This window comes from Cladophialophora immunda (genome assembly GCF_000835495.1).
Source record: "Cladophialophora immunda strain CBS 83496 unplaced genomic scaffold supercont1.1, whole genome shotgun sequence".
NCBI classification, from domain to species: domain Eukaryota; kingdom Fungi; phylum Ascomycota; class Eurotiomycetes; order Chaetothyriales; family Herpotrichiellaceae; genus Cladophialophora; species Cladophialophora immunda.
Window position 1 is genome coordinate 4,254,742 of NW_015622541.1, and position 17,392 is coordinate 4,272,133.

The 17,392-nt window shown below is 51.0% G+C and overlaps 5 protein-coding genes across 5 annotated transcripts; 2 read left to right on the forward strand and 3 right to left on the reverse strand.

Moving 5' to 3' along the window:
* Nucleotides 1–942: 942 nt before the first annotated feature.
* PV07_01234 (uncharacterized protein) lies at nucleotides 943–2,693 on the reverse strand (the record flags this gene model as incomplete). The annotated part of the gene is made up of 2 exons (XM_016387744.1): nucleotides 943–2,549; nucleotides 2,612–2,693. 2 exons carry the CDS (start codon nucleotides 2,691–2,693, stop codon nucleotides 943–945), a joined length of 1,689 nt encoding a protein of 562 aa, XP_016254672.1.
* A 508-nt stretch (nucleotides 2,694–3,201) lies between these two features.
* PV07_01235 (uncharacterized protein) lies at nucleotides 3,202–4,007 on the reverse strand. Its single transcript, XM_016387745.1, has 2 exons — nucleotides 3,880–4,007; nucleotides 3,202–3,820 (listed from the first exon to the last, which is right to left on the reverse strand). Exon 2 carries the CDS (start codon nucleotides 3,760–3,762, stop codon nucleotides 3,502–3,504), a length of 261 nt encoding a protein of 86 aa, XP_016254673.1. The 5' UTR covers nucleotides 3,763–3,820; nucleotides 3,880–4,007; the 3' UTR covers nucleotides 3,202–3,501.
* On the reverse strand, nucleotides 3,996–5,697 carry PV07_01236 (uncharacterized protein). The gene has a single exon (XM_016387746.1). The coding sequence runs from the start codon at nucleotides 5,464–5,466 to the stop codon at nucleotides 4,327–4,329; it is 1,140 nt and encodes a 379-aa protein (XP_016254674.1). The 5' UTR covers nucleotides 5,467–5,697; the 3' UTR covers nucleotides 3,996–4,326.
* A 1,847-nt stretch (nucleotides 5,698–7,544) lies between these two features.
* Nucleotides 7,545–8,731, forward strand: PV07_01237 (uncharacterized protein; the record flags this gene model as incomplete). Its single annotated transcript, XM_016387747.1, has 5 exons — nucleotides 7,545–7,613; nucleotides 7,661–7,823; nucleotides 7,930–8,007; nucleotides 8,084–8,596; nucleotides 8,654–8,731. 5 exons carry the CDS (start codon nucleotides 7,545–7,547, stop codon nucleotides 8,680–8,682), a joined length of 852 nt encoding a protein of 283 aa, XP_016254675.1. The 3' UTR covers nucleotides 8,683–8,731.
* A 7,629-nt stretch (nucleotides 8,732–16,360) lies between these two features.
* On the forward strand, nucleotides 16,361–17,133 carry PV07_01238 (uncharacterized protein). Its single transcript, XM_016387748.1, has 2 exons — nucleotides 16,361–16,682; nucleotides 16,737–17,133. The coding sequence occupies exons 1-2, from the start codon at nucleotides 16,435–16,437 to the stop codon at nucleotides 16,852–16,854; spliced, it is 366 nt and encodes a 121-aa protein (XP_016254676.1). The 5' UTR covers nucleotides 16,361–16,434; the 3' UTR covers nucleotides 16,855–17,133.
* Nucleotides 17,134–17,392: the final 259 nt, after the last annotated feature.

Consider the following 17,392-nt stretch of genomic DNA (forward strand, 5'->3'; position numbering starts at 1 on the left):
GTCGAGTTCTTTACCGCGTTTAAGAACGCTTTTTTTACTTCCTTCGGCAAAGATAACGTACGAGGAGGTTTCCGAGGGGTAGGGCTTATCCCTTTTAATCTAGATACGGTCCTTTCGAAGCTAGATATAAAGCTTTAGACGCTAACACTACTAACACTCCCCTCGCTAATAACCACCCCTTAGGTCTCTAAGACGCCATAGACTACGTACGAGGTAACTTCATAGTCTGATTTTATTAAGGGGAAAGTCGCTCGACATTAAGATAGCTCTCTAATAGTGATTTATAAGGCGATAGACCAGATAGTGAAAGGTATGACTACTATAATGCATCAAATGGTATTAATAAAGGATCGTATCTAAGAGCTTAAAGAGGCAAATCGTACGCTAAGTAAGTGTCGCAGAGAGAAAAGGACACGGATCCGATAAGGAGGATCACTTACTATACGAGACGCGTAGGATATGATCGACTAGAGGGATATGGATAAGTAGGTAGAGTAAGAAAAGCGTGTAAGTAGTGGTCGTACGAGAGGGGGTGAGCTAACTTAACGACGATGTAGTACCTATGGAAAGCCTAGGTATAATGTACGTACGTATTAAGAGGATAAAGAAATGTTTAATGTATCTAGTTCTGAGTAGATTAAGTGAATTTATCTTAGGTTAGTGGTGTAATTAAATTAGATTGTCGTACGGTAGTGGGAAAGTGCGTCGCTCGCTATGCTGCGTCGCTCGCTATGCACCCACGTTACTCTATTTTAGATTACGTTTAAGAGCTTAAAGAGTAAGGAGTACTCTTACTTCTTTCTAAGTAGATTTCATATTTTATGGTAGAGTAGTAGTGGGAAGAAGATAAAGGTGATAAATAGGGCGGAAAGTGCGTCGCTCGCTATACTGCGTCGCTCGCTATGCACCCACGTTATATATATATGAACACGTCGTAAGAAATCAAAATGAGTATTCCACGCCTTCTAGCCTTTGGATTTCGTCTTGTAAATTCATCCCACTGGATTCGACAGCGCCACGCAAAAGGTCTGCAACTGCGCGAAGTTGGGAAGGGTGACTGAGACTCTTTGCGGCACGGATTACAGCAGCGGCCACCAACGGGTTCCACACGGAGCTACTGTCGGACGATGCCACGATGCCAATGACCCTGAGTGCGTGCCATTGTGCAGAAGTCGACGAGCCGCTGTCCGCCATGGCTTTCACAAGTCGGGGCTTGTGCTGGAGAAGGAGAAGAGACGTCAAATGATAGACCACGTTCGCTACTAGGGCACAGGCGTTGCTGAATATCAGGGTCGGAAACCCCAGAATTGACCAGCCAACATCGTCGTGGGATCCAGGAGAGCTTTCGAGCGCAAGAATTTGTTGCATGTCATCGCTCCGTGCTGCGCACCACAGTTGGGAATTGCTCCAGCAGGACTGCCACTCTGCAGCCACAGGAATATTTCTCGCCAGTTGGGGCCGGTTCTGGGACGAGGACAGAAGCAGAGTGCGTTCGAGGACGGACAGAATCTGTCCGAGTTGCTGCTTCTTTGATAGCTGCTGCCCGGCAAAGATCGGGACAGTGCTCCGAGACAGAAAGGACAAGCCAGCTATTGGCGACGGGTGCTTTGCCATCAGCCTGGCCGCGAGGCAAAGACGTGCGATAAGGTGCCAGAGTTCCTCGAGCTCGCCAGTCGGAAGGGAAGCAAGAGAACCGCAAATACCCTGAGCATCATTCTCCCACTGATGAGGCGCATTCATGATCATGCTACGTAATGTCAGGAGAGTCTGAGAAACCAGGATATCTTCCTGCTCGTCTGCATCTTCACAGATCGCCTCTGCTGCTGTAGCATATTCAAAGCTGGCGATTTCGTCGTCTGGACGGCGAAAAGAGCCACTTAACGCCCGCTGATAACTTGCAAGGGCAAGGATGCTTCTTTGGATTCTCAGGCAATGAGCTGCTCGACGTAGAACCCGGACGCCAAAGTACTCTTCCCCGACGCCAAGGTCTATCTGGACAGCGGTGTTGTATCGATAGTAAGTCAAGATGTCCAGGACACTGGGCCTTGATGGGAGGACGAGCGCATCTGCCGAGCCAGGTTCTGGACGCGCAAAGTTGTCCCACGATCGAGACACAGCGGCACTGGGAGGTGAGGCGAGGGAAGAATCAATATCCTGACGGAAAGGCTCGAAGGTGCTGCCGGAAAACAGTTGTACAGAGGGGTTTTTTGGGACGCGGTGATCCTGGACGAGGTTGCTCGCATCACCAAGGCTCGTCGAGAGGAGCTGGCTTTGAGATGCATTCTGGGAAGGCTCTTCGACAACGCTCTCATCTAAAAAGGATCGCTCGCCTCGAGGATTCAATTCCAGCGAGCTTGCTGCAGCCTGTGTAACCTGCAGGTCGTCGGTGGGTGTGTCACTCGAATGGATGCGAGTGTTCGGAAAGCCGCCGTGCTTTTCTGTTTCATCGCCTGCTTTCTTTTTGGAGCCGACGAAAGTGATGTTGAGCCCATACCGACAGTGAAGGTTCTTGGTGCGACAATTCTGACACTGCGGCTTCCCTTCATCACCTAAGCCGTGTTAGCATCTGAGCCCGGAGAGAGTATTTGTCCCAAACCCGGGTTTTACCTACACTTGCGCCTTCTTCCTCGACAGGTCAAGCAGCCAGTCCGCACTCTTCGACGTGGTGCTGATTCTCCAGAGTCCTCCACCATGCCCGCGAGGACGTGCACAGGAATGGCGACATGAACGAACGAATGGAGAAATCGGTACCGCAAGAGATGAAGTGGGACGGAGAAGTAGAAAAGAGAAAAGTCTGGAGCCCCGCGCGACCTTCTCCGCACTAGCACCGCGCTAGTACAATCTTTGCCTACACTTTCCTCTTTCGGATTGACGCCGCTTCATTGCCGTCTCGTGTGCATACGCAGTTCGACCACCAGCTGTGTTTGAACGTGCTTTATACATACGAGGGCTTAGAGTTAACGCAGTCGACGCCATCCACTAGCCTTCCTAGGGCTGTTTAGTCGGCATTACTAGCAAATAGCCCAGCATGTGCCCGGCTACAGGGTCGCTAGCCTGGTAAGGCTATCGATCACAACAATACCTACCGTAATTCCTAGAGTCCCCGGTAGCAGGCCGCACAGTGATTCGTGGGGATGAGACTGGGCTTGCTTGGCTGATACTGGTGGCACGCTATTTGGCGAGTACTGTTGTCAATGTACGAAGTGTGTAAACGGTGCCGGTTGTACTAGTACTATTTCAATAGTCGAGTGCTAAGATACTATTAGTACTAGTACTATACCTGTCTGCCTTGTGTCAACAAGCACATAGTCATCACCGCCGACTAGGAATTTCATCGACTCATAAACACCGGGCAGAGGCATGGTTCGCCAAAACCAAGGCGAAAAAAAAAACCCTGCCCTCACTTTCCTTGGGCTTGTGCATCAAAAGCTTCTCTACGACCGACGGGGTTCCTGGACCCTCTCGAACAAAAATGGCAAGAATGCTGGATTGCACCTCAGCCTAGATTACGTGCGTCAAGCCACTGTATTTGTTCGTCGCCAAATCCTCAATGGGCATTTTAATGATGTTTGTGCTGGGGGTGTCCCTCGTGGCCATGCTGGCCGTGGCCACCTTGGCTGTGTTCGGTGTGGCCCTCATGACTGTGGCCCTCATGACTGTGGCCCTCATGACTGTGGCCCTCGTGCACATGTCCCTCTTTTGCGTGCTCGCCATGTCCCTGGCAGGTTTTGTGGTGCTCTGCATGCACAGGGTCGTTCTCATGCGCACACTTCCCGTGGTGGTGCGAAGCTTGCGTCTGTTGGTCTGCCATGTCGCCAAACTGCGAACACGAAGTTACAATAAATCCCGTGCCTCTGAAAGTTGTTTGTGCCATCTTACCTCTCTACAGGCTGCAAAGTTATTTCGGCCAATGTCCAAAACTTGTTGACGGGCTGTTCAAATATAACAATGTTACTGGGAAGTGACTGGCCTTCGAAGGAAGATCATGATGAGATATCGGATTTTCCTGAGCCTTTATTATGGTGTGACACAACAGAATCTGAGCAATCTATTCTCCCAGTCGACTGGAGTCCGGAGCTGTACCGGACGCAGATTGGGTGGCATGATACGAAATTCAGACATGGATTTTGCCATTATGGTTTAGCCCCTATTCCGCGCCTTCCGCTTGCCCGAGATTCCCAATCGTAGTGACACTCAAAACGCCTAAGACTGGCCCGATATCCGACTCATCTCATAAGGACCTTGCAAGCTCGCCGCATTCCATTGTAAATCTATCGTCAGACGCCATCTCATTATATTATCTTACTACATACCAGAGGATGGTTATCATTCGATAGTCGGTTTGAAGTTGATTCTGTCCTCGGGCCGGCTGTTGAATGGCACGCCCAACTCGAGTAACTTGCAATAGGCGGCTGAGAAGTCATTAAAGAACCTGGCGCTGTCTTTGGCGTAGATCTCAACGTATTTCCTGAACTTGGGGTCGTGTTTAAGCGACATGTCGGTGGGCAGCATCATGAGGCTCTTGCTGGTCTGGTCCTGGTACTGGTTGGGTCCGTTCCACTTGCGCCAGCCCCATTTCTCCTCCATAAGGAGCCGGAAGTACTCGTTAGTAAATACAGTCGGGGAGAAAGTCCAGGGCCCGTCGAAGCCGGATCTGTCAGGGTGGCAGCGTCCGACGGCGTGGGCGCCGATGAGAGCCACCGTCTCCTGGTCGTTGAAGCCCATTCTGCTAAATACAGCGCGGACGTGATGCTGGTCCTTGTCCCCGTCTGGGAGACGGCCTTCAGGTGAACAATAAGAGACATCTCGGTCTTGTCGACCAGGTCGCCACGGGACAGTAGGACCTTGCATTTCCTGCACGGCGCAGACACCAGCAAGAGTCCAGAGGTCTGAGTAGGTGATCCACGGAAACTGCGCCTTGATGGGTTCCAGGAAATTGCGCGCATTTTCCAGGCCTCTGTTGGGCACGTATTGGCTTTCTGGAGCAAATCGCATAGTTGCACCATTGCTGCCTCCAGTGCCAGTGGCGGAATCGTAAGATCCAGATGTGTGCCACGATAGCCGAAGAAGAACTGGCCCGTACGACCCGTCATCATACTCGTCGTTGTCCCAGATCGCTTTTGCGATGGCATTGTACACATTCTGGTAGTCTTTGGCAGACGGCTTGAAGTTACTGGTGGTCTGGACTCCAGCTTTTGGTTTGGTGTGTGTATCAGCAACCCGAGTATTGAAGTAGTAACCACCACACGCAAGAAGAGCGATCGCGGCAACCAGTCCTATGGTGGCACTATTGCTGGATCGGCGCGGAGGCTGCGATGAAAAATGGCGTCGGGAGCATCTTTGGAAGACCGGCCTCGCAAGGCTCCTGCTTGCGGGACGAGTGACCGCACGAAGGGAACAAGTTGGTGAAGCAGCACTCTTAGGCACCACCTTGATAAAGGCCCGAGAGGTTGTAATGGCAGCCATAGTGAGTGAGAGTGTGTGCAAACAGGCCCAAGAATGTTTTGGTTTTGGGAGGGTCAAGGAAGAAGCCGCCAAGTCAATGGGACGAACGACGAACTAATAGGATAATGAGACAAAATGTAGCCAGGAACCGAACCAATGTGTGCCATGTAGACCCAAAATCCTCAACTGTTCTAGAGGGTCACTTACGAAGAATAAGTACTCTGTACCGGAGAGTCTGATCCGCAGCTCTACTGGGGGGCGAGACTGCAGAGCGTGGGGATGTCTGACAATACTAGCATGTCGAGATACGTATTCAGTGACTGCTTATCAGCCCACCGTTTTCTCACCGTGATCGTTCTTAAGCGAGTGATAGTGGAGCAAAATGATCAATTTGAATCAGAGTTTCGACGCTGGAAATCCTTTCCCTGGCCTCACCGGAAGGTATTTGATGAAACTGGTAACGTGAGGAACCTTGTTCTGGGGTAAAGATCCTTTTCCGAGGATTTCCAGCCTATGTCTCGGCTTTGGGGACGGCTGGATGGAGTCATACGTCATGGAGTTTTCAAAGGGTGTTCGGTCATACGATAATGAGTACTTAGTAATGTAATGTGATGCGGTGTTTCCAGAATCGATACCGAGTGTTCAGAACACCGTATCGGCAAGGCGGTTAGGGATAATGTCCGTCCAGGTTAGCTACTACTTTGTTGGCACCAGGAAGAGTCGACATGGACGGAATGACATGGGTCTCGAGTCAGGTATCTATGTAATTAATTAAGCGTGATTCATTCATGTTATATTTCTAGATTAGGAAAGCAGAAACCAGCTAAACCTGATTTGTATATTTTCGTGTCGCGTTTCCCAACAGCATGCACGCCACATCTTACTGCGAAAGACCAGTATGCTCTTCCCTTCCAACGAGAAGTATCCTCTAAAGGACACGGCACTGAACTCTTAGTAGAAGAATGTGTATGGCAGATCGCCCTTTGGACACACGGCACCTGGTTTACGACCGCATCCGCAACAACGAATGTGGTTTACAATAATCAATTACTATTTTTTCATACAGGTAGCGGCACTCATAGGACTGACCTGGGGATTACACAATTAACATGAGTTCCAGCAAGCACACGGCAATGAAACTACCGATAGTACGTACTATTTTATGGCATAACCTCGTGAAAAGCGAGCACACCAGCCTTGCTAGAGCCAATAGTCGATAAACCCTGCCATGGAAATGAAACTTGCCATGCTAGTAGTAGTCGTAACAACGTGGCCCTTCCTCCATATTGGCAAGCATGCCGGGTACAAACTCTTGTACCGTCTGCCAGTGGCAGAGTAAATTGACGGGAAGCATCCTTTCCACCGTGTCCACAGATGTTTCAAGTAAGTACATAAATACAAAGAGTACTATGTCCTCGGCCAAATTGCGCTCTTCACCCGTTCCAAGTTCCTTTGGGAGAAAAGGAACTTGAATGTCTACGATGACAACCTTAGCCTTGGCAGCAAATCGTTGTACCATCTGATGAGTTCGCCGAAGCCTGAGTAAGCCCCGGTCACAAGGATGATCTCCTTCATTGCAGAGAAATCCTACGGCGTGTACTTCTGAGATCAGGACCAATTTGTTCAGGGCTAAGCGGGAAGCCATATGTACTAGGTACTAGGTAGTTATACATATGAGAGGCGGAGCATATGTATCGCCATCATGGAAATCGTGACTGGGAAACTATACCCAGACGGTGATGTGGAGGTACGTTTGTTTACATAGGATACATACTATGTAGCTACGGAAAATCCGCAGAAGAGTAGACCCGAGGCACGCTCCCAGGACTGTCAAAAGGGAGTCACGTGAAGCTTGGATTACCGCGCCGAGGGTCAACGATGCGGGGTAGAGATTTTGCCCATGGCCTATTTCGTTTTTGGTTGTCTAGGCTGTAAACCACACTGGCCCTTATATGTACTTAGTAGTAACCCTGTAGCATACATTCATTATTTATTCCTCCCAACCCCTTTGAAACTACTACTAGTATCTGGAAAGTCTCAAGTTAGTTGCAGATTCGATCAGTCGGTCGGTTTTCTGGACATTCACGATATTCACCAGCATGTCTGCGTCCGACTACAAGTATACGGACGCCCTTGTGGAGGTCAAGGGCCGCATCGGCATAATCAAAGTAACGCTATTCCTCACCGTCGTCAAGAGCGACAGTTGGGCTGACAGTTGGCGGTCAAGCTGAACAGGCCAAAAGCTCTCAATGCTTTTAGCACCACGATGATGCTGGATGTGATCACGGCTCTGAGAGAGCTCAACGAACACCCTGCGACCGTCTTCACGGTGCTCACCGGCGAGGGCCGATTTTTCTCCTCCGGGGTCGACGTCAAAGGTAAGTCGAAGCGATGAGCCGCTCTCGGTCATTCCCGTCGCGATGAATTTGGACGAGGATTTCGCATCTCAACGAACTATTTCGCGCTAATTCTTGCGATGTGTAGCGGTTGCCTCAAGGCCTCCGGTCAAGTCTTCCAGCCTTGCCGAGAGGAAGATTGCCTCCATGACAGGCCTCGTCCCGGGTAAGCTGTTGCTCATTTTTGAGGCGCAAAGGCCGCGGCGTGCGGGGCACGAAGCTAATCGGCCATCTTGCTACAGCGTTGGAAATGCTTCGCTCTTTGATCGATCACCAGAAGGTCCTTGTGCTGGCCCTCAACGGTCCGGCTGTGGGTGGGGGTGCCGCATGGTTCGAAGGAGCCGCCGATTTGTTCCTTGCCGCCGAAGGCAGCTGGTTGCAAGTCCCGTTCAACTCACTGGGACTCGTCCCGGAAAACGGGTCGACCACTCTCTTCAGTCACCACATTGGCGTCCGTCGAGCCAATGAATTCCTCATGTTCGGTCGGCGGGCCACGGTCGAAGAGCTTGAAACCTGGGGGCTGGTCAACCGGGTGTTCCCAAAAGAAAACTTCCACGGCTCTGTCCTCGCGTACCTGGAGAAGCAATTGGAGGAAAACGATGGAAAGAGCATGATGGAGACCAAAAGACTGCAGAATTTGCCGCTGCGGAGGGAAAGAATGCTGGCTGTCTATGACTCGGTTGATGCTTTGGCGGAGAAAACCCTGGATGGCGCATCGGTGAAGAGATTCGAGCAGAAGAATGCTCAACTGAGTTGTAAGTTCTTGCATCTCGGCCCCACGTTCCATGTGATATCAAGCTGACACAAGACAGCCCGGTCAAAAGGTCAGGCAAAACTATGATCTTCGAACCAAGCGCTTGTAGAGAAGACGCCCTGTCTGATGATGAAACTGAGCATGTTCGCTTAGCATGCCGTAGCCTTCGCCACAGGCCGCAGCAATTCAAATTAGTCCAAAGAAATCCGTCCAGAATCCTCCCTTGTATGCGGCACTCTCGCATGTCGACCATAGCGGAGGCTCGGTTGCTAGTAGTTGATACATAGATCACTGATGGACGCAAGCCAACCAGCGAAATGACCGAACTGAGGGATACCGCCCGTGCAGTAACTCTTCTGAGAAGCACAAGATTTGCCTCGGCATTGTCCAGTTCTGCAAAGTGGAACTGTGTCGTGCCGGGATAGGTGTGCTGGCAAGCTTCCGGCTAGCTTCAAGTTCTCCAGATCCCCCGGAAAGTCAAAAAGGTGCGCCACGGGTGTCGATGTTTGACGGTCCTGACCTAAGTACACTTCGAAATGTGACTGGTAGTTATGATACTGCATTCCATACCATATATTTGATTTCCGAACCATTTGTTGAACAGTTCTCCTCAGTGTATAATATGTATTCTAATCCCATACTCAGTTCGACAGGGTTTGTCCGTTTGTCCTTCTCTGGATCCGTCTCAGCTTCAACCATCCGCAGGGCCGACGGCCTCCAAATGCAGCAGCAGTTTCGCCCCGGCCGGGCCAGCATTGAAAGTATCGTACAGCCGCATATCCTCGTCCGTCATGGAAGGATCGATCGTGGCATCAAAACGCAGGAAAAAGGAAGCCGTCAGCAAGTTCAGCTCCATCTCCGCCAGACTAGTGATATAAAACACAATTTAGTTAGCGAAGATCCAATCATTCTAATTGTGTCGTCGTGGGGAGAGACACGGACTCACTTCATTCCGATACACCGCCTCGGTCCAACAGAGAAGGGGGTGAACGCCAGCCTGCGTTCCTCGTCATCTTCTTTGGACAGCCATCGGTCTGGATCGAACTTTTCGGCGTCCGGAAATGCCGAGGCCCAGCGGTGGATGGTGTAGTTCTGAGTGCCAACAATTGTCTGGTAGAATAGTCAGTGCTTGTCAAACGGGGAAACCAGTCACGGGAGAAAAGACGCGCCAAGAGAACCTACCCCTTTTGGTAGAGCATGGCCTGCTATTACGACGTCCTCGACCGCTGTGCGCGGAAGCGTAGCGATGATAGTCGGGTAACGGCGGAGTGTTTCCTTGATCACGGCCTGGAGGTAGGGAAGATTGCTGCATGTCTGTTGTTTGAAGCGATGGTAAAGCAGCGATTAGTGCATCCAATGTATTGTACGACTTGAACCGGGAATCACCAGTACATACCACATTGTCAGGGACTGCAGATCGATCAGGGAATGCATCCCTCAATTCCTGTTTCAGCTTGTGGACGACGTCTGGGTCGCGGAGACTGCCCCAAAGAAGGTAGACAAAGGTGTTGGCCGTGGTGCCGCTGCCTCCAAACCTGCCATTGGGTCGTATCAATCAGCACTGAGCAGACTTTCTCTCATGATGCCTGGAATTAGAAGAATCTTTCTCACATGCCGCCCATACACTCCTCCGCCAGTTCCGAGTCGTTCAAGGGTCGTCCTAAGTAGGCGTCCTCGTTGCTGAGGACGTTGCTGAGAAACGTGGTCTTCGTACCGTTGACGCGAACTTGGCCAACGACATTCATAGCAATCTGTAATCGGATGATGTTGGTCACACGCCGTCCGCGGAGAAGGTAGATATGTACGAGCAGAGTAGCTTTGCGAGGGCTGGAGGGAAATGACGAACCTCTTTCCACGTCTGCACATCTCGAAAATATCCGCCTACTCGCCCCGGCACATATGGTCCCCACAGTTCTAGCTGGGGCATAAATTCTTTCTGGCGAACCATCAGCAGACGGACTCGTTACTCTCTTCTCTATATCTCGTTTGCTCTCCTCCAGGCATCTGGGAAAATGACTTACGTAGATAAATGTCGGACGCCATGCGCGTATGTACTTCATGATAGGATCGGCTTTGCCCTTTTTGACTGAGGCGGGATCTTCGTCGAACATCAGATGGTCTGCGGGAGATGTCTTCTGGTGAGCCTGAGATCTCCTTGCCGGGTTCCGATCCTTGCTTGGGAGCACTCACACACAGTGTCGAAACCCAGCCAATGCGTCCATGGGTACACATTTATGGGTTTGTCAGTTGTGCGACTCAGCCGTTCCCACTGATCCAAGAGCGTTTGGATCTTGGAGGCGAGGTTGGGCTCGAATTGATTGATCGCGGCCTGGGAGAAGCCACGGGCCAATAGCTTCCGACGTTGATTATGGGCCTCAGCATTCCTTTGAGAGTCAACGCTGGACCATCGTGTATCGTCACACATATGATAAAAGAGGGAGTGAGAGATGGGAGGGCAAAGGCATTACCGGAAGCTGAATAGATGATTCTCATGAAAAATTCTCTTGGCTCGCTATGGTGACCAGATGATCAGTACTTGACAATTCAGATCCTCTGGTGGTGGTCGCAGGCCGGTGATGTGGGTGTGCTCACGTAGAAAGTCTCCTCTTTCACAAAACTCTTCGAGGTGTAGATGTCTCGGACAGCCGCTGGATTTGCAAAGGAGAGTTCATTTGGTCCAACTCGCACGATAGGTCCTGCCGTCCATGGTCAGCCCTCTGGATATTCCTTACCCGGCAGGAATCAGTCCGCAAGACGAGGGGCCGGTACTACCGTATCGTTCGTGAGCGGCATGAATACGCTCAGACTTGCATCCGTGGAAATTGCCAATCCGACTCCATACCCGGGAAATGCGAGCAAGAAAAGGGCCGGGATATCGACGAAGAGGATGGAAAAACAGGTTGTAGGTAATAGTCGCAAGGACGTAGAGTGCAGAACACGCAGAGAGGCCAAGAAACAGCAGCCACAGCCGTCTCGAGGACCCTGGTTGGGATATGGTTGGCGCATCGCCTAGTGCCATGGTGACGGTCGTGATCAGAGGGTTTTGCGCATGGTAGTACCATTCATTCCCTCTTAATTTATTGGCAACTCGCAGACACTTGCAAATATACTCTGCACAGTCCAGGTTTTCTTGAACTTGGATTATGCATCAATCCAGTCGGGATTGTCCTGTCGGGATCTAGGATGGCTCCCAAAATGCGGGGGTTCGGAAGAGGCTGACTGTGGCGGAGGCGGGAGCAAAGGCGGAAGCGGAAGCGGGCAAGGCTGATGATCGTGCGAGTCTATTCAATAGGTCGGTACCATCGGGCGTTGAGGTGATTGGATAGGGAATGAGGGGAAATGTATGGTGCAATGGCCGATACCAACTGTTCAATATGTTCGCCGAATACCAGCATCAAGGGTTAGCCGCACTAGCGGTCGAGACCAGGTTGGCGGCTGGATGGATAGCGTGCTAAGTTGCGGTTCTCTCTTCCGCACTTCTACCATGCATAGAGCACTCTTGGGTGTGAGGGACACGGGTGGTCTGCCTCAAATATACCCATCAGACGATTACTATACGGCTTCGCCGCAGGCATCGTGCACACGCAGGATCCCATTCCTCAAAGAAACCGCCCACGACAGAATTTCGTCACTCCTTGGGCTGTCCCAAGACCACTACGGTGTTCGAATTCCGCATCTCAAACTCCTGTAACCGGAACATCTCAGAGCCAATGATGCCGGAACATAAACGGCTGGGACTCGTACTCACTCGTCGACGGTGAAATGCGAACTGACCGCACTGGGCGAGCTTGATGCGTCGAAAACCAGTGATCTGTGCAAATCAGCGAGTAATCGCTCGTCCAGAACAGCCGTAAACATGTTGCACTGGAAACGGAATATATATACTTTCAAAGGTCAAGAAAATCCAAGTTAGTCGCGAAGTCGTTCAACAACCAGTCTGCAGAAAAGGAGTTCCCGCGAGACTTGTCCTGCGCGATACCTTCGGAGAAGCTCCCGGCTACCGACCCGGACTGATTGAGAAGTTCAACATCAACGCTATATGGGTTGGCTGCCACAGGCGCCATGGTCGCTGTGAGTGGTTGGTTAGTACTGTGAACGGCGAACACTGTAAAGCACGAGATCAGAATAACTTACTTCGCGTCAGCAGAGACGAGACCCTGTCGTCTAAAGTACGGAGAAGTTGTTGTCCTCTTGTAGCAGATTGACTCTGAGATCTATGGTACTCCAGAATGGCCTGGCTTTTGGTCCATGATTCCTCAAACCTGGACGAGTTGCTTGCCCCGTGCAAAGAGGTACACAGCTTTGCGGCAATCAAGACGGTTGTCGATGTTAATGTGACTGGTTTTCCGTCTCAGCAACCTCGAATAATGAAATGAGGGGTGGACAGAAGCAAATGCCATGGGGACACATCATACAGTAGACCATATACCAGCAAGCAGATCGATAAACCGTGTTTAATCTCTGGTGGAGAAATTCAATCATCTCGTGAGCCGTGGCTACGCATGCCTTGGACATCTGTACGCCCATATCTTGCAATAAAGCCGTACGGAAAATGGTCTGACCATCCTCCACTCGACCGAACTCCGTCCGCATAAGACACAGCAGAACTGGACGTAGTAGGAGAATTCGTGCATGTAAGAATCTGATGTGGTTAGAAGTCCACTCCAGAGAGATGTTCGTGAGAGACCAAAAGCTTGACTGAACGGACGTACCGAACATGGAGCACGTTGGCTTGCAATGTAGCCGAGTCGGTAGTGAGAGGAAACCGCTGGCTCGGGTTCAAAAATAAGGGCAGATCTCGTTGGAAATCGCTGAGACGCACATCCAGTTCAACCACCTTGGTGAGATCAGGTACATTCGTTGGAGTGCCATTGTGTTCCCGTACACGCACTGGCGCGGTGACTCCTGCGTATAGGCCCGATAGGATATCCTCGAGGATTCTGAAAAGATGTAACGAGTATACAAAACAGCCGTAGGGAGGGACGCAATCGATACCGAGGTCTCGACCATATTCCACATCATCTTCTTCGTCCGACAGAGCCGGCATGGTGATGGGCGAGTGGCTTGGAATCATGAAAGGCCGACCTAAGGTCATTGACACGAGCCTGTAAATTTCAAAAAAGTCATTCTCGATCACGCAGATGGCATTTTCGTCCCATACCGATCTAAAGTCAGGCAGCAGCCCCAAACTCGCAATCTCATCTGGCGGCCCACGTCAGCTCCGGCCCAGTCTTGGGTTGGCGTCGAAGATGGTCCCTCATTCAAATGTAATCCCAGGCCCTGAGCAGCCCGAATAGCCAAGCCGACGACATTCCAGCATTGAGCGGCATGATTTGTGGATTGCAGGTAGATACCGGTCAACACAAGTGTCTGGACGGCGGCAAAGGAACTCGCATCCAGGGCATCCAGTGCCAGTAGGCGTCTGGCTCTTTGAAAGAAATCATCAGATGCCCGCGCTCTCTGGACAGGAGAAAAATCCTTGTTGAATTGCGCTCCTAGGGCCATGACGATGTTCACCATGCAATACGAATTTGAGTCTTCATCTTCTTGGCCGCCTTCGCTGTTCGCCGGTGTAGTGTGTCTTACCCAGAGCGCGTCATAGGCTTCGAGGAAGGAGCTTTTGTGCAGGACAGGGAAAAGTGGATGAACCACGTCCCAAAAGCACTCTATGAGACTGTTGGCTAGTCTCTTCCCGGGTAGGACGAGTCCTCCTTCATTGAGTCCTATGGTACCATCATTAGTGGTGCGGAAAACCTTGGTTGGTCTACAATTGGAAAGCGAATCGGGTTGCTGGATCAAGTTCACTTCGACGCCGTTCTGATCGCTTTGCTCCGCTGTTTGAATGACGCTGTCAACGAATGCGACCGTTGAGGAACTGCCATAGAACCCACTGCCATCCAACCTTGCCGTGGAAATTACCGCCATAGCATCTGTGCTGTAAACGCTCCCCATGTCTGAGAGGGATCCTGTAGAGGGAGACCGGACACATGAAAGGCGGAGTAGGGGCCCACGAGAGATTTGGGGTCTGCCTTCGGCCAACGGACGGCTCACAGGCATGTTCGATGCTGAGAGGCCTGGATATGGTTAGTGAGACTGTGTTCCGAGACGGTTCCGTCTCGGAACCAGAAGCGATAGACGGTTATACCTACCCTTCGACTGAGCTGTCAAGTCAATTGGCACAGGTCCAGGTCCGTCTAATTGAATGGGCTCAACTTCTAGCCTAAGACGCTTCGAGGGTTTCTGCAACTGTGATCAGTGTGACATGAAGCTTTGGAGACTGAGTGGCATGATATCCTGTCGAATAGTTCACTAGGGCTAACCTTTGTCGTAAATGGCTCGGCTGGTATAGGCTCGGGATGTGTTCGAGCAGCAGCTTCAAAGTCAGGTCGAGGGAATTGGAGGAGGCCCGTAGAGCTGATCCTTCAAGGTGTTAGTTCCACATAGTGATCGAGAGCGTTTTCGTACGGTTTTCCTGTCGCTGTTTTTTCGGGGTACTGGCACTTCCAGGCACCAGTTCTCTTTCTGCACGGCGTACAGGACGGCCAAATACCATCACATCGCTTCTTCCTTTTTCGGCAGGGGTCACAGGCCAGGAAGACCTTGCGACGTTTTGGCGGCTGCGATAATACCTCATGCTGACCCGATTCTTGTCTGGCGGAAGGAGGAGAAATTTCCGGGCATGGCTCGAAAGCGCCGCCATCGCCAAGCGCAGGTGAATTACCTAGATTCATGTATACTGGATGGTTATGTATGTGGCCGTAATCTCAATGCCACGGAAGGGGAGAACTGATGAAGTCGTAGACCAGTTCTGCAGCCTCGTACTTGGAGCTGGGCTGACACTGCCCACACCCCCACCCTTCTTACGGGTACAAAGCCGAGTCTCGGCTGCGGGGGTGGTAACTAATAATGCGGAAGTCTTTCTTCTCATCTCGCTATGTATATAATCACAAAGTCAGGACATTTCAATTTCCCCATAGTTCTTGTGTGGTCAATGGGCAAATGTGATGTCTAACAATATCTCGTCCACACTCGGTCATGCAGATTAATATGTCCAAGGACCTTTCTGACTTCGAGCAAATACGACCAATACGTCCCACGTTGACGTTGTGCTAGATCGTCGGCTGACTGGCCACCATGCCGAAGCGAAGTAACCCGTACCGTTAGAACTTCCCACCAGCCGGGCCGGCACTTACTTCATGCTCCAAACTGTGTAGCCTTGCAAGAGCGCCCCCCCTCGAGTCAAACCCACTTGAACGCTGGGCGCCGCATATTAATTACCGCGCCCCCTTTCGAGCCTGATCCACTGTTTATTCCTCCAGCACCCAGCTGGACACAAATACTTGGGGACTATTTGTGTACCATGTGGCTTGACTGACTAATCGAGAGACGCTCTCAGAGCGGAAAGGAGGTCCTTCCGTTTTGGGGGGCCACTGACTAATCTTAGGTGCCTGCCAAGTGCCTAGCAGAGGGCCGGCTCGCTGGTGAATGGGTACTTTTATACAGATTCATGTCGCAGTCATCCGATGGCTACACAAACGCAACAGTGAGTGACTCAATCGTCCGAAATGGGTATGATCTTGATACTGAGTCTAGTAGCTTATGTGTCGTTTGGTTACCGTAGATTCTAGTTGGCGCTGCGCCACGCTGTAGAGCGCTTTCTCTCATTTTTCAGCATTGGTAAGTACTGAGATACTTTACTCGGGATCTCTATAAAGTCAAGGGATCATCCCCTTCGATCTTCAAGTCGTACACCCATCATTTACAAGTCCTACTACTTCGATCCATTCCATCGCTTTCTAGTGCTCTGAAAGCTAAAGACCACTTCGAACTACATTCAACATGAGATCTTCAATACTCATTGCTGCGCTTTCCACCCTGGCCACCCGAACCATCGCTGCAAACATCGTCCTCGGCCATGCGCCCAGTTCAATCGACCATTTCACACCTTTCCAAGTGGCCTGGATCTCCGGCGAAGACCCCTGCTCAGAAGCGGTTCATATCGCGCCCAATGATGACAACCCGTGCGGGATAAGATTCAGTCTCCACCAATTCCACGACCTACATTTTGAGGGATGCGGTGGGCCTCTGTGAGTTCAATTATCTGCCGAATACAGTATAAGTGCTAACGTGACGGATGCCAGGGAGATCTGGCAGTCTGACACTCTTATAGGTGGCTGCATTGATGCACCGAAGGAGATTGGTTGCGGCATCTTCACTAATTCCAAATACTTGGGAGAGTTTTTGTGCGCCTTTAAATGATGCTAAAAGCCTGGATTTTGGGGCGCTGAGCGGCGGTACTTGTTGGTTCTATTGTCACGTTTAGGGTATACACAGGGATAGGCGAGGTGATAGGATACTATCCCGAGCTAGAAGGAAGGTTATGCGTGGGTCGCCAGCAGCTGGAGATGATCTTGTAGGAGTGGAGAGTTGACGAGAAGCACTCTTCCCGTGTCGTCTATCCTGGAAACTGTCTACTTCTACAACTCTTACTGAAGAGCCCGCCTGCAACCGTTCGTCCTTGTCGTTGTCCGAAACATATCACCCTTCATTGTAGTACAACTTCAACTGTACAAGCACTGTATTGCCTTGCCTCCTAGTAAATGTCGACGCATACTATGCTGGCAAGGCCTTTGGTCTCCACGGATTCACCTTTCTGACGTCTAAGAACCACCGGAAACTCACGTTCAAACCATCACGAAGAGGGTGCGGCACCATCATACCTTAGAAGTAGGTTCTCGGGTATTTTTGGATTTTGCAATGGTCACTACCTGCCCATAGATGGATAAACGCACGTCGC

Bases quoted from the DNA above. Each gene is read 5' to 3' on its own strand.
- PV07_01236 (XM_016387746.1), bottom strand. From the start codon at position 5,466: ATGGCTGCCATTACAACCTCTCGGGCCTTTATCAAGGTGGTGCCTAAG.
- PV07_01235 (XM_016387745.1), bottom strand. From the start codon at position 3,762: ATGAGAACGACCCTGTGCATGCAGAGCACCACAAAACCTGCCAGGGAC.
- PV07_01238 (XM_016387748.1), top strand. From the start codon at position 16,435: ATGAGATCTTCAATACTCATTGCTGCGCTTTCCACCCTGGCCACCCGA. The intron at 16,683-16,736 runs GTGAGTTCAATT...GACGGATGCCAG, and splicing joins GAGGGATGCGGTGGGCCTCT to GGAGATCTGGCAGTCTGACA.